This window comes from Trachurus trachurus (genome assembly GCF_905171665.1).
Source record: "Trachurus trachurus genome assembly, chromosome: 3".
Lineage (NCBI taxonomy): Eukaryota > Metazoa > Chordata > Actinopteri > Carangiformes > Carangidae > Trachurus > Trachurus trachurus.
The window spans coordinates 6719182-6745682 of NC_139893.1; the positions used below are offsets into that span (position 1 = coordinate 6719182).

Here is a 26501-nt window from a genome sequence, read left to right on the forward strand (position 1 = left end):
TATAAAAAAAAATTAAAAAGTAAAGCAAAAGCAACTCTGAAACTTTAAAACAATAAAATACTTCCCCATATCTCAGTGCGACCTCTTCAGACTTACTGTTTTTATCTGAGCAACTGTTTATTTTCACATTTAACAAAGACGAACATTAAATCCTCTCATCTACACTGAGATCTGTGGTTTTTAAAACACAATTTGGGATCTCATGGACCAAATTTGTCACTTTCAGGCTGATTCAATGTGGAAAAACCAGTATTAGAAACGTAGCACACAGGGATGCAAACAGCGCGCCGAAAAGCGAAACTCGCTTTTTTCATGACCAATTAGGTGACTTGTGTGAATCGTTCAGATCCGAAGAGTTTTTGTTTTTGGGAGGGGGGGTCTCAGCTGGGGTCAGTAAAATGTTTTTCTAACAGGCTGACAGTGACAATCACGTGAAACTGAGGCGAACTCATTCATGGTTGTCTCTGGTTATAGCACATTATATAGGCCTATATGTCCATTACACACTTTTAGGCCTTAAAATGTCTTAAATTTGTTGAATTATTGTGTTCAAGACTTAAATAAGACAGCTCTTAAATTTTCGTATGCCCACCATGGGCGAGCATTTCGCTCGCATTTGCCCCTAAAAAAACCAAAACATGTGTGAACCAGGAAAATCACAAAAAAGAAAGAGCACAACCTGCGATTGGTCAAAAACTACAAATCCCACAATCCTCTGGCCTCAACAATAACAGTAGTTAGTGTAAGTAAGGGAGAGTGGAGCTGTCGGTGAAAAGAGGAAACAACGCCACGTCTGGTCCTGTTCTATGTTGTTCGTTCACACCGTCACCGTTTATTCGTTACGTCCGCGGTGTAAAAGGCCGTGACGCAAAGACGCGATTAGGCGCGAGACGCGGTAGACGCGACTTTTTTTTTTTGCGACGCTACACCCGATTCTTTTATGGCGACGGGACCCTCGCGTCTTCGTCTATTTCATCGTGTTTGAGTGGGAAGACCCAAAGGGGCTTCCCACTCAAACACGAGGAACGCTTTTTTTTCGCGCGAGCTTTTACGCGCAACCAAACGCGAGATACGCGAGATAAGCGAATTAGCGCTCGTTTTCACTCGTTTCAAAAAAAATTCACGAGCCCGCCTATTTTCACTACAACAATTTTTTTTTTTTTTTTTCAAAGGAGGTTAAATCGAAAGCAACTGGACTTAGTTATTTACTTATTATAACTAAGTCCAGTTGCTTTCGATTTAACCTCCTTTGAAAAAAAAGTCTAGGAAGACGTTTCACCTCTCATCCAAGAGGCTTCATCAGTTCATGTAGCATCTGACCAGGCTGGGACTGGTCCAACTATCTGGTGTGGAGACTCAGTATAAGTCCAGTTGCTTTCGATTTAACCTCCTTTGAAATACTATGACCTGGACAAATGAGAATATGCACAGGCCTACAACAACATTTCTGCTCTCACCAACCATGGTAACGACGCACAGTATACTGTTATGAGACACATTATGCATCCCAACTGTCTTTTTTTTAGAGGATTTTTTTTTTTTTTTTTACCAAGAATGCGCCCAAAAAAATCATGATCCAGGGGCCAAAATTCGAAACAAATATATATTTTTTTTAATCATAATTCTCATTATTCTCCTGATGTCGGTTTAATGTAAACAGATTGCGCTGATATGCGTCATGTGACAGCGGGGCAGTGCTGCAGCTGCTGTGCTGTGATGGACCTGATCAGACTGGTGGTGGTCCACAGTCAATCAGTCCCAGAGCCTTCCTATTCACCTCCAATGTAGACGCGACGTGCGCGCTCGTTACCCAAAGCGGCGCGTATCCGCGTGCATTCGGTGCGACGGCGCCGCCGTTTTCCCCCCCGTGCATGTCCGTTGCTGTGTCAGGCAGGTGTCTCCCACGGAGCTCTGCCCCGTTTCAGAGGTGAAGGAGAGACGTCGCCTCCGCGATGTAGAATGTGTTCAATTAAAGTGAAACTAACACATTATATAGACCTATATGTCCATTACACACTGAATGGGATGTTAAATCCCATGTCTTTATTTCTTCAGTTTATTTTAATAGTAATAATTATGACTAACATTCAGTGAAGACCTAAAAATCAGTATCTCCAAAATTGAAATATTGCAATGGTTTTTATTTTTTTAAAGCATTTTTAATATAGAAATGTTGGCCTTCTGAAAACTGTCCATCTATATGCACTCAATACTTGGTTGGGGTTGAACTACTGGAAATAGACTTTTCTGTGATATTGTTAATGGTGAGCCACCCCCCCCCCCCCCCCCCCCCCCCCCCCCCCCCCACGACAATTCCTCTCTTTTTTGGTCCTGACCCGTTTGCATCCCTGAGCACATCACTGCAGCATCTTTGGTTTGTTTTCCTGTCTCTGTGCCAATAACTGTCCCCTAAAGACCCAAAAATAATGTTCACTGAACAAAACAAAAGTTTTACTTTTAAACTTACTTCATAAACATGTTTAAATTCATGTTAAACTTTTCATTTGACAAGAAATGTCACATATCTTCACATCCATATCGCCTTACAGAATATCACACCCATACCTTGCACAGTAAATATCTATTGCACTATTGTTTTTATTTATTTTATTTTATTCTTTTTTTTAAATCTCTTTATCTCTCTTATTTTTTGTCTCACATATTTTATATTCTGTACATTTATTTAGTTCTATTTAAACAGCACTGCTAACAGAGAGAAACACAATTTATATTTTCTATAAATATATAGTATAGTATATAGACAGACACTGACAACGTTGATTTTGACTATGACTATCCATCCTCCTACAGCTGTGCCTGAGCCTTGTCACAATAAAAGCGCAGTTTAAAATGTGAAGTTTTATTTTGAAAAGAGACATTTGTGGATTTAATATTTAGGCTGGAGATGTGATGAGATGAGTTCATGCAGATGAAGAGAAGCTGCCTCACAACAACAAATCCAAACTGTCACTCTGCTGATGTTTTGTTTAAATGAATATGAATAAATTCAAATGTAGAAAACGCGTGCTACAAATTGGTTTCCCTCATCAAACTCATCAAATACACAATCCAACAACTCCAAAATGCTCTGGTGGACAAGTTGTGACCAAGGGGGCAGTTGTCGGTCTGAGAAGTGAAGCTCACTTCCGCATTCAAAAAGCTGCAATCCCCTCGGCTGTCGCTGGGGGCTGGCTCCAGAAGGGAGCAACTCCAATTGAGCCCCTTGTTAAAATAGCCGATTTTACAGCTTAAAAAAACATATTTACAGCCTGGTACATTTTAATATTTTGGTCTCAACCGATAGTTTCTACCCCCGCACACACTCTGAGGGGGGTGAATTTTTTTTAAACTCTACCGTTTTACTATTATTAGGTTTAAAGTTCTGGCCAATTAGGGCGCGGAAACGTTGAGTGACAGGTCCGGAGACCGTTGTTACAAGGCCAGTGGGCGGGCTCTCGGCCGGCCAACGGCCGCACCACTCCAAATATGGCAAGTAGAATCCAACATGGCGCGGTTCAAACCCCCGTAGTAGCGGCACAAAACAGACTCCCCAAAACCAATGGGTGACGTCACGGGTGCTACGTCCATTCTTTTTACAGTCTATGGTTGTGACCTGCACATTCACCACGCTATGAGATAATAACAGAACGTTACCAGACAGAGTTGTTTTAGAGCCAAATACAGACTGCTTGCTGAAAAACTGCCCCCGACAGGAACGTGCATCGGCGGTTTTACCTGAATTTACCTCTAAAACAACTCTGTCACCAGAGCGTTTTGGAGTTGCCGGATTGTGTATTTGATGAGTTTGATGAGGGAAACCAAGAAATCCCATGAGCCTCCATAGTGTAGCTCTGAGCAGCTCACGGCTCTGCTCCACCGTTCTAAAAATATCTTGCACCGACAAATAAAGGTAACAAACCTACTGCTAAAACTATAGGGATTATGGCAATGGGCCAATTTGCCAAAATGTTGAACTATCCCTTTATTATCAGCTTTATGACGTTTGTTTAATTTTTTCTTTTTCTGAGGTTGGGACATTTAAATTCTCTCAAACATGATCTTAGTCCGACCGACCGCTCCAGTTCTCTCCATCCACGCTTCTTTCTATATCTCCTGTCGTCTGAACGTCCCCATGAAGATCCTCATGTCTCCGTCTTCGGCCAGTAAACTGGTGTTAAAAGTCTTTTTAAAGTTCTCCATGAAAGTCACATCCCCCTCCATCCTGAACCTGTTGGCCCAGATCACCGTGGTTTCTCGGCGACAGAAGTGCTTCATGGTGGCGAGGAGCTCGGGCAGGAAGTCGTGGTGGTAGACCACGTCGGCCGCCAGGATGTAGTCGTAGCGGTAGAGGGATGTCGGGTGTGAGCGGTCCAGGTCGAAGCCCCAGGAGAGCACCTCCACCTGGGGCTCGTGTCTGCACCGACCCCTCGTGTTCCTCCGCACGTTGTTCTGGAGGTTACTGAGCACGTCCGGTAAATCTGTGGAGGTGACTGAAGCTCCTGAGGAGAAACATGAGACACTGTTATGAGCTTTATTAACAGGAAATGTGACGATACAGACGGGTTCTTTGTTGAGGTTTAGGTGAACATCTTTTTCACGAGAGGAGACAGACACTTTCATATTGTCCTTCTTGTTATATAATCTCATAATGCCGTGCTTTGTTCATTTGTGTGAAAGATCAGTGTAACAAGAAATTAAAAAAATACAGCAAAGTAAGGAGAAGATTGTACAAAGGGTGCGTTTGAAAACTGACGGATATAATGTGAATAAAATCTTATAAAAACTGTTCAGGAATAAATCAACTGAACTTCCTGTGACACACATTTATCTATTGTGTAGCATTGTGAAAAAACACAGGAACAGGAGAAACTAAGTCACAATGTGATTTCAAACACTGGTTCACTAAAAGTAAGAATTATCCACAAACCAAGAGCAAATAAATACATATGCAGAACTAGAATAGACAAATGATTTATTGTGTTTACAAGAGTAAAGTGATACTATTTATGTGTAGAGCTGCAACAATTAATTGATTAATCGATTATTAAATTAATCATCAACTATTTTGGTAATTGAATAAACGGTTTAGGTAGTTTTTTAAGAAAAAAAGTCAACATTCTTATATTTCAGCTTCTTAAATGTGAATATTTCTGGTTTCTTTGTTCCTTTATGACAACAGACTGAGTCTCTTTGGTTTGTGGACAAAACAAGACATTTGAGGACGTCATTTTGTGGTTTGAGAAACACCGATTGACATTTTTCAACATCATTTTATTGACCAAACATAATTGATTAATTGAAAATAATCATTAGTTGAAGCCCTATTTATGTGTTAGTTTAAATACAATGCAATATATAATAGAATATAACAATTTAACTAATTATAGGCGATATGATACTTATGAGAATATATGACATGTACTATATTAAAATATAATGTAGTAGTAGGCTACTGGTAAAGACATTAAACATAAGGTGAAATAATGCACTAATATAACATGGTAAAGAGAAAATAGGACAGAATATAAAACCTAGTGTCGTATAATGTAGGCTATAATAGTGGGCATGCTATAATACTGCTATAATACAGAATAGACCATAGTAAATGTTGGATTCATGTATTTGTGTGTGTGTGTGTGTGTGTGTGTGTGTGTGTGTGTGTGTGTGTGTGTGTGTGTGTGTGTGTGTGTGTGTGTGTGTGTGTGTGTGTGTGTGTGTGTGTGTGTGTGTGTGTGTGTGTGTGTGTGTGTGTGTGTGCGCTCACCCAGCAGACTGGCCACGATGGTCACCAGTCCGGTTCCCGCTCCGAGCTCCAGGACTTCCTGATCCTGCAGATTCACCAGGTTCCTGTTGTTGTCCAGGAAGGAGCACAGGGCCAACGCCTGCAGAGAATATCAGAGAAACATAAGGGATAGTTCAAATTCAAAATTCAAATTTCACTCATTATCTACTCCCCCTCATGTCGACTAAGGGCTGGGAGAAGTTTCAGAGTCCTCTGTGCCTTCTCTGAGTTACTGGGGGGGTCCGTGCAGCACTGCATGTCCATATAATGGTTGTGAATGGGCCTCACTTTTCTTCGTCCAAAAAGACACACCAAAAAAACATCCAAATACCTCCATAGTGCTCGTCTGTAATGTCCGTCTTGTATTGAAGCCCCAACATGAGAAATTGTTCCGAAAAAAATAAAATAAGTCTATGTTTTAAGCTTGTTTGTAGCGGTTTGTCTCATGTTGGGGCTTCAATACAAGAGGGACATTACAGACGAGCAGTATGGAGGTATTTGGATGTTTTTTGGTGTGTCTTTTTGGACAAAGAAAAGTGAGCTCCGTTTGCTACCGTCATATGGACATGCAGTGCTGCACGGAGCCCCGCTGTAACTCAGAGAAGCCATGGAGGACTCTGAAACTTCTCCCAGCCCTTAGTCGACATGAGGGGGAGTAGATAATGAGTGAAATTTGAATTTTGAATTTGAACTATCCCTTCAAATCTCCTCCAATCAGAAACACTCACCGCCGGCCACATGACCGCTCCGAACGAGTCTATGGATTCATAAATCACGATGTCTTCTCCGACATAGTGGTAGATGTCTTTACCAAAGCTGCTATAGATGTTGGGAACCCAGGCTGGTACCCGGTCCTGTTGGACGGCTTTCTGGAACAGCGACGTCTTCCCTGTAAAACAAAGGTTTTCCCTCAGAATCAAACTCAATAAAGACAAAAATATATAGATTTTAAAAGTTTAAAAGTCATTCATCAATAAAGATAAAGATGTTGTGTTGCGTATGGTTCAATAAAAAGATGCATCAGCCATAAAACATGACATCATTTTGTCAAGTGAACCAAATGGAAAAAGTGAGTCTCTCTCTGCCTCTCGTCCTGTTAAAACCGGACACTCGACACCAGTGGGCAGAGAGAACGACGGCACTTTGATTTCACTGATAATAGTTTTGGCTTCTCCATGATGTGTGTCTCTCTCTCACCACAGTAACCTCATCAGTCAGACAGACACAGTAACGTAACGTCCCAAAAATAGCTTTTTAATCTTTATTTTCGGTGAAAGCAAACTCTGGAAACACAATTATCAGACACATGTGGGGTCAAGATATGAAAAATAAAAGGTGTCGCTATTGTAGTGTATTATCCACCTGAACATTTTTTGCTTTAATATCTTCAATTATCATATGTTTTTCATGGTGTTTTTTTAGCCTAAAAGTTAAGGGATAGGTCAGAGATCATTCACCATTTGGATAGGAACTTCATTTGTGATAAGTAAAAGTTTATAGTTAAATGGATAAATAAATTCAGATGTTACAAGAGAGAAAGGCACACGCATGCTACATTTACAGCAAGATGTTTAGATTAGGTGTCTAGTAGTAGTGTGGAATGTATCCTGAGAAATGTGTTTCTTGTCATTTACCCATCTCTGTGGGTCATATAGTTTTGGGGGATACTTGACACTGTATCTATGTTTAAGTTATAGTGGTCAAGAGGTTAAATGTCAGAAGGCATAGGTTAGATTCTGTTTTTAGATCCTGTCTTTGTCTGACCATCTTGGTCAAACATATCCTTATATTGGAAAAAGGTGGAGAATTAGAAAACGTATATATAAGGTTTGGGGTTTAGGCCAAGAGAGAGAGAGATCTCATTTTGGCACCAGAGATGCTCCACGATTCGGCATTTTTGAACACTGTTCTTCTTCTTGTAATAAACTCTTTTTGAATGCAAGAAAAGACGTGTCGGCGGTGATCCCTTCTTTTCATCAACACATCAATATACCACACTATGCAGAAAAATGGTTCCAGTCAGTGTTTCACTGTTTTATGTCGTGTTTTTGGATTTGAAGATGCATTGATTTGTAAGTTACTTCTACTTTTGGTATTTTAAAGGGGAACTATGCAAATCCACAAGTTGCTTTTTTGCTATTTTGGTCACTTCTTTTCTTGTCGTAGTGCCGTAAATCACTGGTCCATGTCCATTCTCACCAGACGAGATCTGAGACTCCGAGTTGGAGGCGCTGATCTCGCAAGTTTGTTTTTTTTTAGGCCAAGAGAGGCTAAGTGGAAGGCAGAGAGCCAACAAGTCATTTAACCATCACAATTACTCTGAAGCTGTTTAAATCAAAGGGGAACTATGCAAGTCTGGTCGCTTTTCCTCTGTTTTGCTAACCCTCCTCCTGGCCATGTGCATTTGTTTTCAACGAAGCCAGCAAGAAATCAATCCATGTAGCGGTGGATAACGTTATATATCATATATATGTGTCCGACGTGTATATTTGTGTAGTTTTATCTGTCATAAACAAGAGATCACGGGACACTGATCTTGCAAGGTTTGTTTTCAGCCAAGAGATGCTAGGTGGTAGGCAGAAAGCCTCCATTCTCCCTGTAACAGGTTACAAGTCATTTATTTAACCATCACAATTACTCTGAAGCTAGTAAAGGGATAGTTCAACATTTTGGCAGAGTTGTTTTAGAGGTAAATTCATGCAAAACCGCTGATGCGCGTTCCCGTCGGGAACAGTTTTTCAGCAAGCAGTCTCTGCGTTTACCTATAAAACAACTCTGCCTGGTAACGTTGTGTTATTATCTCATAGCGTGGTGAATGTGCAGGTCACAACTTGTCCACCAGAGCGTTTTGGAGTTGTTGGATTGTGTATTTGATGATTTGTTTGATGAGGGAAACCAAGAAATCCCATGAGCCTCCATAGCGTAGCTCTGAGCAGCTCACGGCGGCTCTGCCCCGCCGTTCTAAAAACAGCTTGCACCGACAATTAAAGGTAACAAACCTACTGCTATGACTATAGGGATTATGGCAATGGGCCAATTTGCAAAAATGTTGAACTATCCCTTTAAGGTAAAAATGTAGTTTAATTAATTTAATTAAGTAGATGTGAATAGTTTTGCACCTTTCTACACCTCACTCACCTGTCGTCTCCTCTTCACTGGCCGTTGTGCTGCTGCAGTTTGAGTCCGATTTATTCTCCTCATCCTCTTCATATCCATCATCTTCATCGATGATCTCCTCCTCTTCATCATCACTTTCTTCCTCATCGTCTCCTCTCTCGGCCTCCTCCTCCTCCTCCTCCTTCACTAACTTCTCTTGGATTTCTTCACCTTCTCCTTCTACATCTCCTTCTCTTTCTCCTTCTTCCCTGTACGTTGCCGTGAAGATCTTCATGTCTCCGTCTTCGGCCAGTAAACTGGTGTTAAAAGTCTTTTTAAACTTCTCCATGAACTTCACATCGCTCTCCATCCGGATCTTGTTGGCCCAGATCACCGTGGTTCCTGCTTGACAGAAGTGCTCCATGGTGGCGAGGAGCTCGTCCAGGCAGTCGTGGTGGTAGACGACGTCGGTGGCCAGGACGTAGTCGTAGCGGTGGAGGGATGTGGGGTGTGTCTGCTGCAGCTCGAAGCCCCAGGACAGAGTGGCCACCTGGGGAGCGTGTCTGCAGCGGCCGGCGGTGTTTCTGCTCAGGTTGAAGCTCAGGTTGCTCAGGAACTCAGGCAGGTCTGAGGCCGTGACCGAGGCGCCTGAGGACAGGAGGTAAAACACATTTAGACTCATGTAACGTCTCCTTATATGGGTTAGGCTACATGCTGCTATTCCGACATGACGCTATTTCGACATTGACTTCTAATTGTCGGAATAGCGGCATTAACATTATTTTTCAAGCGTCCCACTATTCCGACGTTTTTTTTTTCATCGTCGTAGCGGCACTTTACATTTTAGGCTACATTGTTTTAACATAGGTAAAAGAAAAGAAAAAGATTTTCTGGGATAAAGAGGCAGATTACATAAGATTATTCTTCTTTCTGCTCCCTTTTGTTGAGATATGGGAGGTTTTTGTTTTTATTGTAGCTTATTAAAATGCAAGATCATTTTTCTGACTGATTTATTGCCCGATGCCATGTATCTCGCTTTTTTCCCCCCACCCTCCGCCCGTTGTCTTCGTTGTCACTTTGTAGCTGCTCGCACATGGCTAATTAATATGCACGTGCTGTCTAGGCGTTCCGGGGGCGGAGGTGTGTTCACGTGCGCAAGTGCGCACCATTCTTTGATCCAGTTTGATTTATCAAAGAGAAATTGCGGAGAGTTGTGCACGCACAGTTTGATATATCTGAAAAAGGTGTAAATATTTTGGGTGTCTTTTCGCCATAGGCCTAAGCAAAACATTTAGTAGCAGCAGTTTTACACTGCTTACTTACAGTTTTGATAAATGAGGCCCCAGGCCCTAAGCCCAGAGCCCAGACGCTCACAGCTGCAGCTTCTCCGCGGCTCATCCGCGGCGCTGTCCGTGGTGCTGAAGGTGACACGTTAACTTGACAAACAAACTGCAGCATATAGTTTGTTTATCATGTGTGTCAGTTTTGTTTGCGACTTGATAATTTAGTTGTTGAGATTAAGAACATCACTCCCTCATCAAACCAGTGATAGGCATGCTGAAAAGAAAAAAGAGAGAGACGCGCATGGGTATCATAGCTGTGTAAAAAAAAAAAAGAAAAAAAAAAGATGACGTGTGTGTGTCGTAATAGCGGGATGTCTAAATAGAGACATGTCGGAATAGCGGGATGTCTGAATAGCGGGCGGACCCCCTTGTAAAATATGCACAGTTTGTGTTGCTTTACAGTCTTCACTGCAAAAACTGCAAAATCTTTCCAAGAATATTTGTTGTATTTCTTGTCAAAATGTCTCATTTCTAGTCAAAACTAATCTCTTTCCACTTTAAATAAGACGCATCACCTAAAAATGAACTTGTTTTTAGATAATTTTTCACTTGTTTCAAACAAATTCTCACTTGAAATAAGTAGAAAAATCTTCCAGTGAAAGCAAGTTTTTTGTGCTTGTAATAAGGAAGAAAAACTTGCCCCACTGTCAGATTCTTCTACTTAGCCTATTTCAAGTAAAAATACACTTGAAAGAAGTAAAAATTGTCTAAAAACAAGCTACTCTTTATGTGATGAGTCTTATTTTAAGTAGAATGTGAATTGTTTTGACTAGAAATTACATTTTGACTAGAAATAAGACAAATTAAATATACTTGGTAATATATTTGAGTTTTTGCAGTGTTTTTGTGTCGCTTTTTAGTTGTCTGTTTCTCTGTAGCTATTTTGGTTGATTTTTCATCTCTTTTTTAAGGAATAGTTCACCAAAAAATGAAATTCTGTCATCATTGACACACCCTCATGCTGATGAATACTCCGGAGTAGTTTTATTTTACTCCTCAAAGTGCATCTGGAGACTCAGGAGGCCGGTTCGTAGTCCAACGAAAACTTTGAGAGTAATAGAGCCCAACACAAAAACCTCCAAAAAAACTACACAAAAAACATTTAATATTCCTCCACACTGCTCGTCCACTGCAATCCAAGTGTCCTGAAGGGATATAGTCCAGAGTTGACTCGAAACAACGTCATTGAGGCAAGTCCGCTCATGTCCGCGCCCCAGGCAAATTCAATACTGGACTGTTTAGGCCGAAAATTGTCCTAAATGACATGAATTTTAAGTAAACTCTGGACTATATGCCTTCAGGACACTTGGATTGGAGCCGACGAGCAGTGTGGAGGAATATTAAATGGTTTTTGTGTCGTTTTATGGACGTTTTTGTGTCGGGCCCTATTAAGTTTTCGTTGGACTACGAACTGGCCTCCCGAGTCTCCAGATGCACCTTGAGCAATAAAAATCTACTCCAGAGTATTCATCAGCATGAGGGTGAGTCAATAATGACTGAATTTCATTTTTTGGTGAACTATTTCTTTAAAGCCATTTTGGCTCCTCAGAAGTGTTTTGCATCTCTTCTTTGTCATTTTATGTGTCATTGTGGTCAATTTAGACTTTTTGGTAACCCTTTAATTTACAGGCAGTTAATTATGTGATAATGTCAAGAAATAATAAGAAGTTGCGTCATAATGTCTAGAAATAGCGTAGAAATAACGTTAAATTTCATTGTAATGTCGAGAAATATAGCCAAGAAATAACGATTGATTGCGTAGAAAATAGCCCAGAAATATCTGTCAATTGCACCGAGGACTTGGTGGAGAAAAATTCTTGCATTTCCCAAAAAACTCAAAGCATGAAAAGCATTTGTAATCTTTTGCCTTTATGAAAAACATGATGTTACTATTATATGAAATTGGCTGTTATTTCTAGGCTATTTCTTGACATTACTGTGCAATTAATCGTTATTTCTTGACATTATCACACGTCCTGTAAATTAAAAGGTTACCAACTTTTTTATATCAATGATTTCCATCTCTTTGTCATCATTTTGCATTTCTTTTTCGTTTCTCTGTTTCCCTTTGTGTCTTCTGTGTTGTTTTTCTTGTGTTCTGTGTCACATTGTGTTGTATTAATGTCTCTCTTTGGCCCCATGAGCTCAGTCTGTCTCTCTCTCTGAGCTCAGGTTCATGTTGCCCCCCCCCCCCCCACTGACCCAGCAGAGCCGCCACCACCGCCACCAGCCCAGTTCCTGCTCCGATCTCCAGCACGGCCTTGTCCACCAGGCTCAGCTGCTCACGGTGAGTGTCGAGGTAACTGGACAGAGCCAGGGCCTGAGGACAGGAAACACGACGATCAATACTACAATCAATATCACACTGCAAAAACTCAAAATCTTTCCAAGAATATTTGTCTTATTTCTTGTCAAAATGTCTCAATTTTAGTCAAAACGAATCTCTTTCCACTTAAAATAAGACTCATCACCTAAAAATGAACTTGTTTTAAGACAGTTTTCACTTGTTTCAAACTAATTTTCAATTGAAACAAGTAGAAAATCTGCCAGTGAAAGCACGTTTTTTGTGCTTGTAATAAGAAAGAAAAACTTGCTCAGATTTTTCTACTTATTTCAAGTGAAATATTCTTGAAAAAAGTAAAAAAAAGTGTCTAAAAACAAGCTACTTTTTAAATGTGATGAGTCTTATTTTAAGTATAATTAGATTTGTATTGACAAAAAATTACATTTTAACTAGAAATAAGACAAATATTCTTGGTAAGATTGTGAGTTTTTGCAGTGCAGAACCAAAACAAGCTCAGAGTCATTGTGACAAACTCACCGCCGGCCATATCATGCCTGCGTACGAGTCCAAACCCTCTTTGATGACGATCTCCTGTCCCACATAGTGATAAACCTCTTTATCTGTCCTGTAGAAGAACAACGGAGCCCAGTTCAGTTTCCGTTGCGTCACAGCCGCCGATTCAGTCTGTGAATCATCTGAAAGATAGAAGAAGGAAAAAGGTCAAAACTCTGAAATCAATGGAGTCTGAATCACAAAAATGTGGAGCTGAGCGACTTATCTTACATTTTTCCTCCTCTTTATCTTTATCTTCATCTTCACTTTCATCTTCACTTGCTTCTTCTTCTTCCTCTGTTCCTCTCATGTAGTTGCTCTCCTCCACAGAGTGCGCGAACAGAGTCTCCATATAAAATGCTCTGTATTGTTGGAAAAACACACATATATATTAAAAAAAAATGCATTTTAGGTTCTGCTGCAATTTGTAAATTAAATCACGAGAAGCTTTTTTTTTTTTAAATCTCTTGACTAAGCAATGGTACTTTTTTCCTAATTTATTGTCATATTTATCATATTTTTATCTGCATATATTGATTTCTTTTCTACAGCTCTACTCACTCCTTCAATGGGAAATTCACATTTATTCTTTTACTCTCATTTTTATTTTATTGGTAACACTTTATAATAAGCCTACACACTATTAACCATTAGTTAAGCCTTAATAAATACTGAATTCTGCATTTATAATGCATGAATACTCATTAGTATGTAGTTTATAAATACAGTTAATGCTTATCAATGATGAGTAAAACATTTTTAACTGTGTCTATAAACTACAGACTAATGAGTATTCATGTGTTATAAATGAAGAATTCAGTATTTAATGCTTAACTAATGCTTAATAGTGTGTACTTATTATAAAGTGTTACAGTTTCATTTTATTTTTTCATCAGAAAAGGCAAATCTCACACACATGAGCAAGCTAAATACATAAATGCTGTCCGACTCCTAACATATAAACATCAAACATAAGATGAACATCATATCATATTTATATCTATATTTATTCACTTCTTTTTACACTTCCACTTTACTTGTCCAATCGCAGCTGATAACACGACTCTGTCATGCATAGTGAAAACCTCCACCTACCTGTGACGTTTCCCGGTTCAGGACCTCGGGGCCGTGTCGACTGCATCTGGAGACCCACGACTGCAAAGATTATAGAGACTCAGCATCCTGCAAGGTCCCACCCATCACCATCACAAGGACACGGGGGTATTTTTAGAGCCATGCCGCATGAGAAATCAACACAGGAACGGAGTGCACGTAGATCCAGACACCCATCCACACACACACAACACACACACACACACACACACACACACACACACACACACACACACACACACACACACACACACACACACACACACACACACACACACACACACACACACACACACACACACACATACAGTGACACACAAAAACAACAGCAGAGATAGGTCAGAGCTGCAGCCAAAAACCAGAGGGAGCAGCAGCAGGAATGTCCTGATATCAACAGCCACAAACCTCACGCTGGATAATTCACTTAATACACTGCAAAAAAGTGTCTTATTTCTTGTCAAAATGTCTCATTTCTAGTCAAAACTAATCTCTTTCCACTTAAAATAAGACTCATCACCTAAAAATGTACTTGTTGTTAGATCATTTTCACTTGTTTCAAGTTTTTTGTGCTTGTAAGGAAGAAAAACTTGCTCCACTAGCAGATTTTTCCACTTATTCCAAGTGAAATATGCTTGATAGAAGTAAAAAAAAAGTGTCTAAAAACAAGCTACTTTTTATGTAATGAGTCTTATTTTAAGTATAATGAGACATTTTGACTAGAAATGACAAATATTCTTGGTAAGATATTTGAGTTTTTGCAGTGTATGGAAACAACATGAAGGTAAAACTATAAACTTCCACTTCTACTGAGTGATTTCCACATATTTGGACACAATTGTGAGTTCAGGTCAGTGCATGACAGTGCATCAGTTTCACTCGGTCGTCCACAAACACACAGAGAGGAGGGGAGACGACTCGAGCTCTGCTGAAATCCAGGCCATTGCATGATTTGTATTTGACCTGACCGACAGCCCCGTCATGGGCGTTCGTGTTTATGTTGTCACCAAAAACCTCTAGAAAAAAAAGAAAATCCCCATGAGCTCCATGAGTTTGTTGTTTCCTGGTGTCTCCGTCTTCTGCCTGTGTTTAGCTACATGGAGACAGGAGGAGTCTATTTAAGACTCTTCTGGAACATTTCTCTGTTGCTCACTTTTCCTGCGACGGCCTCAATTGCTTCACCAGAGAAGGGAAGTAACAGGATCAGGCCGGTATCCAACCAACCCACCAACCAACCAACCCCAGATGGTGCCAAACCCCCCTCACCCCCGTCCCTGGGGAGAAAGAAGGGGGCTATCCTGTAATACAAACCTCAATTAGGCTTCCCCCCCGCATTTTGACAGCTAATAGCGACCATGAAGTATCACCCAGTTTTAGTTTTCTGCAAACTAAATCCACTCACTCCCCCTCCCTCATCCAAAAGTGCTTGAAACGCATCCAGGAGCTGCAGGATGGTGGGAGAGGGTGAGGAGGGGGATGAGGAGGGTGAGGAGGAGGGGGGAGTCGGAGAGGGCACAGCGGTGAGGTCATGGCCCAGCTGTGTTGTTGTTGATGTGGAGCGAGCGAGCGAGCAGCCTTATTTGGATGAAAAGAGAGATAGGGAGCTCTTCTCTTCGGTTTGATGGGCTGGGCAGCATCTTCTCCAGAGGATTGTTGAGAGAGTGATGGAGTTACGAAGACGAGACGTCGCCGCCGCGCGGTTTCAGCTGTTGTGTGGTTGTTGTTTGTCTTGACAATGACACACTTTAGTAGAGCTTTAGTGTCACCGGCTTTGAGATAAACCCCTCTCTGCTCCGATAATAACACACACAAACACATACACACACACACACACACAGTGGGCACAAAGACAAGGTGTCACAAGGCAGATAAACGAGTCCCTTAAAATGCTGCAGGAATCGTTTTGGAATCATAAAGGAGAGATCAGATTTTATGGGTCACCACTCTATAACCTCAAGTGGCTCTAATTTATAACAGTTTGTTTCCAAGATCTTCACGAGAACTGGTGAGTTTCCAAAACATGAAGAAATTGTGCGACACGTCGGTGTTCATGTTACTGAAGCAAGCAGCACAAACCGCAACCGCCCTACATGGAGGCGACCTTTAGTTTGACCTGTGTAAAAGTGTTTCACTGGTGATGTGTAAAAATATAAAAACAATCAACCCGCAAAGCGCCAATCGCATCCTCCTGCCCAAGAGCAGCGGGGACCACGTGGCCTTGGGGATCGGCCTGTGCAGCGTGGGCCTCCGAGCTGCTCAGAGCTATGCTATGGAGGCTCATGGGATTTCTTGGTTTCCCTCATTAAACTCATCAAATACACAATCCAACAACTCCAAAACGCTCTGGTGGACAAGTTGTGACCTGCACATTCACCACGCTATGAGATACTAACAGAACGTTACCAGACAGAGTTGTTTTAGAGGTAAATTCATGCAAAACTGCTGATGCGCATTGCCTTCAGGGACAGTTTTTCATCAAGCAGTCTCTGCATTTGCCTCTAAAACAATTCTGTCTGGTAATGTTCTGTTATTATCTCATAGCGTGGTGAATGTGCAGGTCACAACTTGTCCACCAGAGCGTTTTGGAGTTGTTGGATTGTGTATTTGATGAGTTTGATTAGGAAAACCAAGAAATTCCATGATCATCCATATCTGAGCAGCTTGTGGCTCTGCTCCGCCGTTTTAAAAATAGCTTGCACCGACAATTAAAGGTAACGAACCTACTCCTAAAACTATAGGGATTATGGTAATGGGCCAATTTGCAAAAATGTTGAACTATCCCTTTAGCTAATAATAATACTGGACCATCCCGTATTATAAAATGCACTGAATCAATATGAGACACTCATACAGCAACAAGAGTTAGAGTGGGATTACGTAAAAAGTTTGGCAGTGGTGTCTTGAAAACTGGAGGTTATTTCAAAACAAGCAAAGAAACCGAGAGCTAAACGTGCAGATTTCACCACTGTTATTTGCCTTATTGCAGCCGCAGCCACATTCAACATTCATAATACTCTCAGGCGGCCCCCTAGTGGTCAAAGTGCTTAGTTCGCTAATGCCTTCGGCCGGCTCTGCTATGTCTGCTTTGTCTCATGTGGTTGTTATTACGGTTGTTTATACTGGGTTGAACATGATTGCATATTATAATGTCTTCCTGCTGTATATTATAATATAAAGTCACATCTGCAAAGTGATCATCAGATCATCATAAATCCAACAACACAGTCAGCCAAGAGCAAGCTGGGAAGATGGCACTACCACAGGTGGTTAAGATGAATCCAAATGGCCACTTAAATACAAAAAAAGCCACAAGAGTGTCCAGATATTATATAATACAGTCAGTTTATTATTAAATGTAATATAAAGTAACCTGCCGAGTTGAGTTGTGTCTACTATATAGAATAAAAATACATCAATAAATATATCCAATATGTAAATACAGCAATATATTCTGAAATATTTATGTGCGTTGAGCTATAAAAAACCTCAAGTCTCAGTGTTTAAGACATTTATTCAACAGCCATGAAACTTTTCCCAGATGGCAAAATAAGTCCAACACACACTTGTGTCCTTGGCCCGACTCCACCGACCACATCTGGTCCAAATACTGATCCAGTGTCAGATGCTACTTCCACATTTGGGCCGATTCTGGCACACACACACAGATCTTCCAGCTGTCGGTCAATACTGGGGGTGTGTAACAGCTGGAATCTGCCCAGATGTGGAAGTGAATCTGATGCCAGAAGTTTCATTTTGCGATCTGGTTTTGACATGACTGTTACAGTTACTATTCATGCACTGCAAAAACTCAAACTCTTTCCAAGCATATCTGTCTTATTTCTTGTCAAAATGTCTCATTTCTGGTCAAAACTAATCTCTTTCCACTTAAAATAAGATTCATCACCTAAAAAAAAATCAACTTGTTTTTAGATCATTTTCACTTGTTTCAAATACATTTTCACTTGAAATAAGTAGAAAAATCTGCCAGTGAAAGCAAGTTTTCTGTGCTTGTAATAAGAAAGAAAAACTTGCCCCACTATCAGATTATTTCATTTTTATTTGACATGTATAGGGAAGATGGGGGTGGTTAAATTAAATTAAATTAGGACTGTTGAGGGAGTTCGCAATGTTTTTTTGTTTGTTTGTTTGTTTGTCTGCTTGCTTGTTTCTTCCTTTTGTTATTATTATTATTTATTTATTTGTTGTTATGTATGTCTTGATGGTGTCTTAGTGTGTAAATGGGGATGGAAATTTAAAAGCTATGCTTCGTCCATCCCCCTTTCAGGCCAGGTATTGTTGTTTTCTGTGTTGTTGCTGTTTTGGTATGTTGATGTGTGAGTTTGTTCTGTCTGGTTACTGTGGACTGGTGTGAAATAAACACTTATAAAAAAAATATTTAAAAAAGTAAAAATATGCTTGAAAGAATTAAAAAGTGTCTAAAAACAAGCTACTTGTTAAAGCAGAAGTAAGCCATATTTTTGTGTTAATATAAGTCTTAAATAGTTCTATCTTCCGACAGCAATCACTTACATAGAGTGTTTGGTCTGAATCACGGGTCTGTCAGTCACTCTGCTCTGCTGTAAGCCGAGGAGAAAACTTTCCTTGTATCCTACAACCTTTATCCAATGAGGAGAGAGAACGGCATAAAGGGGCGGTCCTCTCTGTGTGTGCAGCCAAGGGATGCGCGTGAATGTGGTGACGTAGGGACGAGGGCGGGGACTGCTAACTCCATCTGCTGACAAGAAGTTAGCCAAAACGACTGGATCGCTTACTTCTGCTTTAATGTGATGAGTCTTATTTTAGGTATAATGAGATTTGTTTAGACTAGAAATGACATTTTGACTAGAAATAAGACAAATATTCTTGCTAAGATTTTGAGTTTTTGCAGTTTCCAGATGTGACCCTTACTTAGTTCAGGGTCAATAACAAAGAGTCTGTTCTCAGGCGGCGGCCTCGCCCTGCTCCCTGCTCCTCCGCTCCTTTCTCCCGGCTCGGTACAGTTTGATGCTGAGGGTCGGGAGGTCGTACAGCTCCTCCAGGTGGAAGCGCTGCCGGAAACGGTCCACGAAGCGGTTCTCCGCGTCCATACGGAAACGCATGGCCCACAGGATCTGCGTGTTTTCCTGACACAGGTGGTCGAAGGTGTCCATCAGCTCGTCCAGGTACGGGTGGAAGTACACCACGTCGGCCGCCAGGATGAAGTCGAAGCGGTGCGTCGCCCGCGGGAAACGCTGCTCCACCTCCGGACCCCAGGTGAGCTCAGTGACCTGGAGACATGCACGACAGTAGATTCAACATTTTGTCTGTAGGCTACACCAAAGAAAAACAAAAACAAACCACACGTCTTTCTACTTTGATAAATCTTAATGGGATAGTTCAACTTTTTTTTGTGTGCAAATTCTCCTATTGCCATAATCCCTATAGTCATAGCAGTAAGTTCATCACCTTTTAAGTGTCTTGCCTCACTCCCGAGTCCATGACCAGCAGATAGACACCATCCTTTCGACTGTGCGTGCAGTAACCATGGAGATAGAGCCGTATCGCCCGTAATTAGCTTAGCTCAAACGCTGGAAGTTTATAGGTAGTGTTAGCCTGCCTCCACCTAAAGTCATTGGAGACACTCTTCAGCAACTCTAAACGGACCGATCTAAGGCATCTTGAGCGGTCAAATGCCGCTAACGGGACGAGATCGGTCAAAACGGAGGGTTCAAGCAAAGACGGTTTATTTTGGTTCAAGCTAGCTACATCGAGGGTAGGTTAGCTTCCTGTTTCAAAGTAAAAGCACAAATTCTATCGTCATGGTTTTCTGTATGTAAAGGGCAACGGGTGTTTTGTGAAAGTAACCGGAAGTGCGTTGGTCACAACGGCTAGCTTGAGTAGCGCCAAATTCGTCCGAACAAAATTGTAAACAGCTGGTATTTAGACAAATTAACGACACACTGCTGATCTAAACGGCTACTTTCTCACCTAATAATGTTTGAAATGTTGATAAAGTGATATATTTACAGAGTTTAGAGCTAAAATGAAATCAGCTTCTGACTGCTGATTTCGGCTCAGGTAGGAGGCAGGCTAACACTACCCATACACTTCCAGTGTTTGAGCTAAGCTAATTACGGGCGATACGGCTCTATCTCCCTTGTTACTGCACGCACAGTCGAAAGGAAGGTGTCTATCTGCTTGTCATGGACTCGGGAGTGAGGCAAGACACAGAAAAAAATGTTGGCGTACCCCTTTAATTGTCGGTGCATGTTGTTGTGAGATCGGCGGGGCAGAGACGTGAGCTGCTCAGTGAACACAATGGAGGTGAACGGTTCAGGTCCCCTGTCCCTCATCACACTCATCAAATACACAATCCAACAACTCCAGAAACGCTTTCGTGGAGAAGTTGTGACCTGCACATTCACCACGCTATGAAATAATCATGTAACATTAAGAGACAGAGTCATTTTAGAGGCAAATGCAGCCGGAGCTACAATCCAGACACGGCTGCTGGGTGGAGGGATTTCAAAAGCTCAAGTAGATCTGAGTATTTGCTTCATGTGTTGTAATGTTACACAATTTTACATGATTGTTTCATAGCGTGGTGAATGTGCAAGTCACAACTTCCCCACCAGAGCGTTTTGGACCTCCATTGTGTTCACTGAGCAGCTCACGTCTCTGCCCCGCCGATCTCAAAACAACATGCACCGATAATTAAAGGTAATGAACCTACTATAGGGAATATGGTGAGAGGAGAATTTGCCAAAAGATTTTGAACTATCCCTTTAATTTAATTATTATACCAGAGGGATGTACTTGCACCGGTCCTTTGTGTTGCGGAGCACATTGTACTCGAGGTTCCCCAACACATCTGGAAGGTCAGTGGAGGTCACCTTAGCACCTGAGGAGAGAGAGGGAGGGAGACGGTTAAAGCTACAAACCAAATCAATAAACTATAATCAATAACAACGACCAGAGATGAGGTCGAGGAGGATCTATCGCTTTGTACCCAACAGGCTGGAGACGATGGAGACGAGTCCAGTCCCGGCTCCCAGCTCGATCACGTTCTTGTCCATCAGGTTGTATTGGTCTCGGTTTGTCTCCAGGAAGTGACACAACACCATCGCCTGCACGGAGACACGGGATTTAAAAAAGAGGCTTCACAACAGCTGGTTAAATTAATTAGTAAATTTACTTGAGTACTGTACTTAAGTAGCCTACATGTCCAGAGGATTTGTACTTTACTTGAGTATTAGATTTCTTTGGTACTTATTACTCTTACTTGAATACATTTCCAAGACAAATATTTTTACTTTTACTTGAGTTAATTTCTAGGAAGGCTGAAAAGTACTTGTTACTTTCAGGTCTGCTCTTTTTTTTTCTAAAATACTATTGGACACAAGCTGTGTTTGTCAAAGAAGGAAACCTATCACAGTGCAGCTCTCCACTGGGATCTACGTAAAAGCGGAAATACGTCATCCCTCCCCATAAGGATACCGCCAAAGTAGCCACGCTCTCGACTGCGTTTGTCAACTCAAAACTACACCGTGACAATGGCTGCATCATCAGGAGAAGAAAGAAAAGAATCCGCTGAGTCTCAGTCTGAATCTGATAATGATCCAGAGGAACTTTCTGAAAATCCTTGGCCTTATCTGAGTTAATTCTCAGAAACAAGAGTTAAAAGGTCCTTAAATTCATTTAGAAAAAATTTTAGTAATTCATTGATGTGAAAAATAAGAAATTTACTCTTACTTTTACTTAAAGTAAATTCAAAAGCATGTACTTTTGGATACTTAAGTACCTTTAAAAGCAAGTACTTTTTTACTCTTACTCGAGTAACATGTCGACTGAGCTACTTTTACTTGTAACGGAGTACATTTGACCAGTAGTATTTGTACTCTTACTAAAGTACTGGGGTCGAGCAGCTACTCTGTCCATCTCTGCCAATAACCAACCATGTCAACGCACCGAGGGCCACAGCACGGCGCCGTACAGGTCTGTGGACTCTTTGAGGCGGATCTCCAGGTCGGAGAAGGTGTATCCCTCATAGGCCACCGGGCCGGTGACGGTGGGGAGGGAACGGCGAGACATGATGGCGTTGGCCAGCTCTGCATCCGCTGGACAGACTGAATAAAAACATTTGTATATATTATTACCAAAATCAGAGTTAAGAGTTTGATAAACAAGACACAAGACTCATATAGACTTTTTTGGTAGACGAAAATCTTTATAGGTGGGTGAATTAATAGTCCGATATGATCAGCTGTGGTCTGAAAATGGTTTGAATACAAAGTATGGGGGAAAAAAGAAAAAAGAAAAGGAAAGTAAAAGAAAAGAAAAAGTAAAAGAAAAGTAAATGAAAAGAAAAGAAAAAGTTAAAGTTAAAGAAAAAGTTAAAGAAATAGAAAGACAAAAGACAAAAAACAAACCCAACCAAGTCACTGTGCAGTGTTGCTTTTATTTTGTCCACGCCGGCACATCACAGAAAATCCACGGTGACCAACGTCTGCACTGCAAAAACTCAATCAAACTCAAATCTTTCCAAGGGTATTTGTCTAATTTCTAGTCAGAACTAATCTCTTTCCACTTAAAATAAGAATTATCACCTAAAAATTAACTTGTTCACTTGTTTCAAACAAATTTTCACTTGAAATAAGTAGAAAAATCTGCCAGTGAAAGCAAGTTTTTGTTGCTTGTAATAAGGAAGAAAAACTTGCTCCACTATCAGATTTTTCTACTTATTTCAAGTGAATATGGGCTTGAAACAAGTAAAAAGTGTCTAAAAACAAGCTACTTTTTTATGTGATTAGTCTTATTTTAGGTATCAGGGATGCAAACGGGTCAGGACCAAAAAAGAGAGGAATTGTCGTGGGGGGGGATATTAACAATATCACAGAAAAGTCAACAATATCACAGAAAAGTCTATTTCCAGTAGTTCAACCCCAACCAAGTATTGAGTGCATATAGATGGACAGTTTTCAGAAGGCCAACATTTCTATATTAAAAATGCTTTAAAAAAATAAAAACCATTGCAATATTTCAATTTTGGAGATACTGATTTTTAGGTCTTCACTGAATGTTAGTCATAATTATTACTATTAAAATAAACTGAAGAAAAGAAAGACATGGGATTTAACATCCCATTCAGTGTGTAATGGACATATAGGCCTATATAATGTGTTAGTTTCACTTTAATTGAACACATTCTACATCGCGGAGGCGACGTCTCTCCTTCACCTCTGAAACGGGGCAGAGCTCCGTGGGAGACACCTGCCTGACACAGCAACGGACATGCACGGGGGGGAAAACGGCGGCGCCGTCGCACCGAATGCACGCGGATACGCGCCGCTTTGGGTACCGAGCGCGCACGTCGCGTCTACATTGGAGGTGAATAGGAAGGCTCTGGGACTGATTGACTGTGGACCACCACCAGTCTGATCAGGTCCATCACAGCACAGCAGCTGCAGCTCTGCCCCGCTGTCACATGACGCATATCAGCGCAATCTGTTTACATTAAACCGACATCAGGAGAATAATGAGAATTATGATTTAAAAAAATATATATTTGTTTCGAATTTTGGCCCCTGGATCATGATTTTTTTGGGCGCATTCTTGGTAAAAAAAAAAAAATCCTCTAAAAAAAGACAGTTGGGATGCATAATGTGTCTCATAACAGTATACTGTGCGTCACGTTATCGCCCCCCGCCCCCCCCCCCCCCCCCCCCCCCCCCCCCCTCTGTACTGAGCTGGCCGGTACTGGGTAGGCTATAGCGTCCTGCTGATCACCGTGCTGAGGCACCGGCCGGTCTGAGCTGCGTTCATGTGCCGACTTTAAAACTCTCCAGTCAGTGACCTGGTGGCGGCTGTTTTGGTCGTCAGCATTTTATCCACGCAGCGACCGTCCACGGCTTAGTGGTGTTTTATTCTAGGGGTCGGTGGCGGCTGTGAGACAGCAGCGGCTCCACGGTGAGGGGGGGGCAGCTTCTGCTCACCTGACTCTGTGCAGCTTCTTCATTAAATCCAAACAGTCCGACACAGCGACGCGCTGACTCTAAAGTCTTTGTAGCTCATCAGCCCGGAACTCGCCTCATGGACCAGAAGCGACGGCGGCGTTTGGCCTCAGACGTCTCGGACTTCCAGAGCAGCTACAGCGCAGCGTTGTGACCTCAACCATGGTTGGTGAGAGCAGAAATGTTGTTGTAGGCCTGTGCATATTCTCATTTGTCCAGGTCATAGTATTTCAAAGGAGGTTAAATCGAAAGCAACTGGACTTATACTGAGTCTCCACACCAGTTAGTTGGACCAGTCTCAGCCTGGTCAGATGCTACATGAACTGATGAAGCCTCTTGGATGAGAGGTGAAACGTCTTCCTAGACTTTTTTTTCAAAGGAGGTTAAATCGAAAGCAACTGGACTTAGTTATAATAAGTAAATAACTAAGTCCAGTTGCTTTCGATTTAACCTCCTTTGAAAAAAAAAAAAAAAAAAAAAATTGTTGTAGTGAAAATGGGCAGGCTCGTGAATTTTTTTTGAAACGAGTGAAAACGAGCGCTAATTCGCTTATCTCGCGTATCTCGCGTTTGGTTGCGCGTAAAAGCTCGCGCGAAAAAAAAGCGTTCCTCGTGTTTGAGTGGGAAGCCCCTTTGGGTCTTCCCACCAAACACGATGAAATAGACGAAGACGCGAGGGTCCCGTCGCCATAAAAGAATCGGGTGTAGCGTCGCAAAAAAAAAAAGTCGCGTCTACCGCGTCTCGCGCCTAATCGCGTCTTTGCGTCACGGCCTTTTACACCGCGGACGTAACGAATAAACGGTGACGGTGTGAACGAACAACATAGAACAGGACCAGACGTGGCGTTGTTTCCTCTTTTCACCGACAGCTCCACTCTCCCTTACTTACACTAACTACTGTTATTGTTGAGGCCAGAGGATTGTGGGATTTGTAGTTTTTGACCAATCGCAGGTTGTGCTCTTTCTTTTTTGTGATTTTCCTGGTTCACACATGTTTTTTTTTTTTAGGGGCAAATGCGAGCGAAATGCTCGCCCATGGTGGGCATACGAAAATTTAAGAGCTGTCTTATTTAAGTCTTGAACACAATAATTCAACAAATTTAAGACATTTTAAGGCCTAAAAGTGTGTAATGGACATATAGGCCTATATAATGTGCTATAACCAGAGACAACCATGAATGAGTTCGCCTCAGTTTCACGTGATTGTCACTGTCAGCCTGTTAGAAAAACATTTTACTGACCCCAGCTGAGACCCCCCCCCCCTCCCAAAAACAAAAACTCTTCGGATCTGAACGATTCACACAAGTCACCTAATTGGTCATGAAAAAAGCGAGTTTCGCTTTTCGGCGCGCTGTTTGCATCCCTGAGGTATAATTAGATTTGTTTTGACAAGAAATTACATTTGGGCTAGAAATAAGACAAATATTCTTGGTAGGACATTTGAGTTTTTGCAGTGTGTTTTTCTTTCATATCTTGTTACAGGTAAAAATCTGATTCTCAGGTCTATAATTAAAACACAGAGCAGCTCATTGTTCCTGTGTCTGATCCCGTCGTGTTTGTCTGTAACATCCTGTCAGCGTGTTGGACTCCAACTATGTCTGACACACGGCAGTTATGCAACGGCGGCTCGTAGAGAAGGTCTGGCAGCGCCACAATGCAAAAGCCTGAGTGACGTCCAGGGGTTAAATTTATAGCTTTTGTCTGTGTGTGGCGCATATAAATATCTATTTTATATTTATCATTAACAGGAGGAGATGCAGTTGTTTACAGCATATAAATATTTCAACACGACATAACTCTGAAATACCATTCATACTCAGGTGATTTTAGGGGATTAAACGGGTTATAATCTCTGATACATTTCAAAAACAACACATTTAATGCTGGTTTTGACCTTAGCTGAATTTCCAGCACTGAAATAAGAAAGGAAAGTCTTTTCTCTCCTGTCGTGTGTATGTGTGACTCTAAACCCGCACCTTGTTTGGTCTTGCAGTCCTCCATGGTCTTGGACTGTTGGGTCTCCATGTCTGAAGGAGTCGCAGCAGGAGGAAAAGGAGCACGACAGGAAAAACCTTCAGTGATCCAAGGTCACGTCCTCCGATCCAGGTCAGTCTGGACCCAGGTCCTTGATCCTGATCCTGCTGCTGCTGGGGTTTTAAATTACACGCAAATACAGAGTTTCCAGACTTCTTGGTTCAAACACGCCACATTTCTCACTCTCCCCGGGTATGTTTTACTCCCCCCGCCCTCACCCTCACCCTCTCAGCTGTAAAAGTGAGTGACAGCTGCACCTGCTGCACCGGGCGGCCGAGTGGAGCTGGACAGAGTTACAGGATTATAATTAAC

General features: G+C 41.6%; 2 protein-coding genes across 3 annotated transcripts; both read right to left on the minus strand.

Annotated features, from left to right (window-relative positions):
* Positions 1-4017: 4017 nt before the first annotated feature.
* LOC311007929 (protein-lysine methyltransferase METTL21C-like) lies at positions 4018-14225 on the minus strand. 2 transcript variants are annotated; one of them, XM_084001347.1, is made up of 6 exons: positions 14153-14225; positions 9477-9526; positions 8921-9214; positions 6511-6671; positions 5765-5882; positions 4018-4499 (listed from the first exon to the last, which is right to left on the minus strand). In XM_084001347.1, exons 3-6 carry the CDS (start codon positions 9171-9173, stop codon positions 4105-4107), a joined length of 927 nt encoding a protein of 308 aa, XP_083857473.1. In that variant the 5' UTR covers positions 9174-9214; positions 9477-9526; positions 14153-14225; the 3' UTR covers positions 4018-4104. The 2 variants fall into 2 exon arrangements, with proteins under 2 accessions (XP_083857473.1, XP_083857474.1); XM_084001348.1 differs by having other exon boundaries at positions 8921-9213; positions 9464-9526; positions 14153-14207.
* A 4225-nt stretch (positions 14226-18450) lies between these two features.
* Positions 18451-26405, minus strand: LOC311007953 (protein-lysine methyltransferase METTL21E-like). Its single transcript, XM_084001376.1, has 5 exons — positions 26132-26405; positions 22115-22272; positions 21156-21273; positions 20950-21047; positions 18451-19434 (listed from the first exon to the last, which is right to left on the minus strand). Exons 1-5 carry the CDS (start codon positions 26178-26180, stop codon positions 19108-19110), a joined length of 750 nt encoding a protein of 249 aa, XP_083857502.1. The 5' UTR covers positions 26181-26405; the 3' UTR covers positions 18451-19107.
* Positions 26406-26501: the final 96 nt, after the last annotated feature.

What these genes read in the sequence shown, in the direction of transcription:
- LOC311007929 (XM_084001347.1), bottom strand. Translation starts at nt 9,173, where the DNA reads ATGAAGATCTTCACGGCAACGTACAGGGAAGAAGGAGAAAGAGAAGGA. An exon ending in CAGTGAAGAGGAGACGACAG is followed by an intron (nt 6,672 to 8,920) that starts GTGAGTGAGGTG and finishes TTTGTTTTACAG; the next exon opens with GGAAGACGTCGCTGTTCCAG. An exon ending in CATCGTGGCCAGTCTGCTGG is followed by an intron (nt 4,500 to 5,764) that starts GTGAGCGCACAC and finishes GTTTCTCCTCAG; the next exon opens with GAGCTTCAGTCACCTCCACA.
- LOC311007953 (XM_084001376.1), bottom strand. Translation starts at nt 26,180, where the DNA reads ATGGAGACCCAACAGTCCAAGACCATGGAGGACTGCAAGACCAAACAA. An exon ending in GGACTGCAAGACCAAACAAG is followed by an intron (nt 22,273 to 26,131) that starts GTGCGGGTTTAG and finishes GTTTTTATTCAG; the next exon opens with TCTGTCCAGCGGATGCAGAG. An exon ending in GGTGCAAGTACATCCCTCTG is followed by an intron (nt 19,435 to 20,949) that starts GTATAATAATTA and finishes GCATGTCTCCAG; the next exon opens with GTCACTGAGCTCACCTGGGG.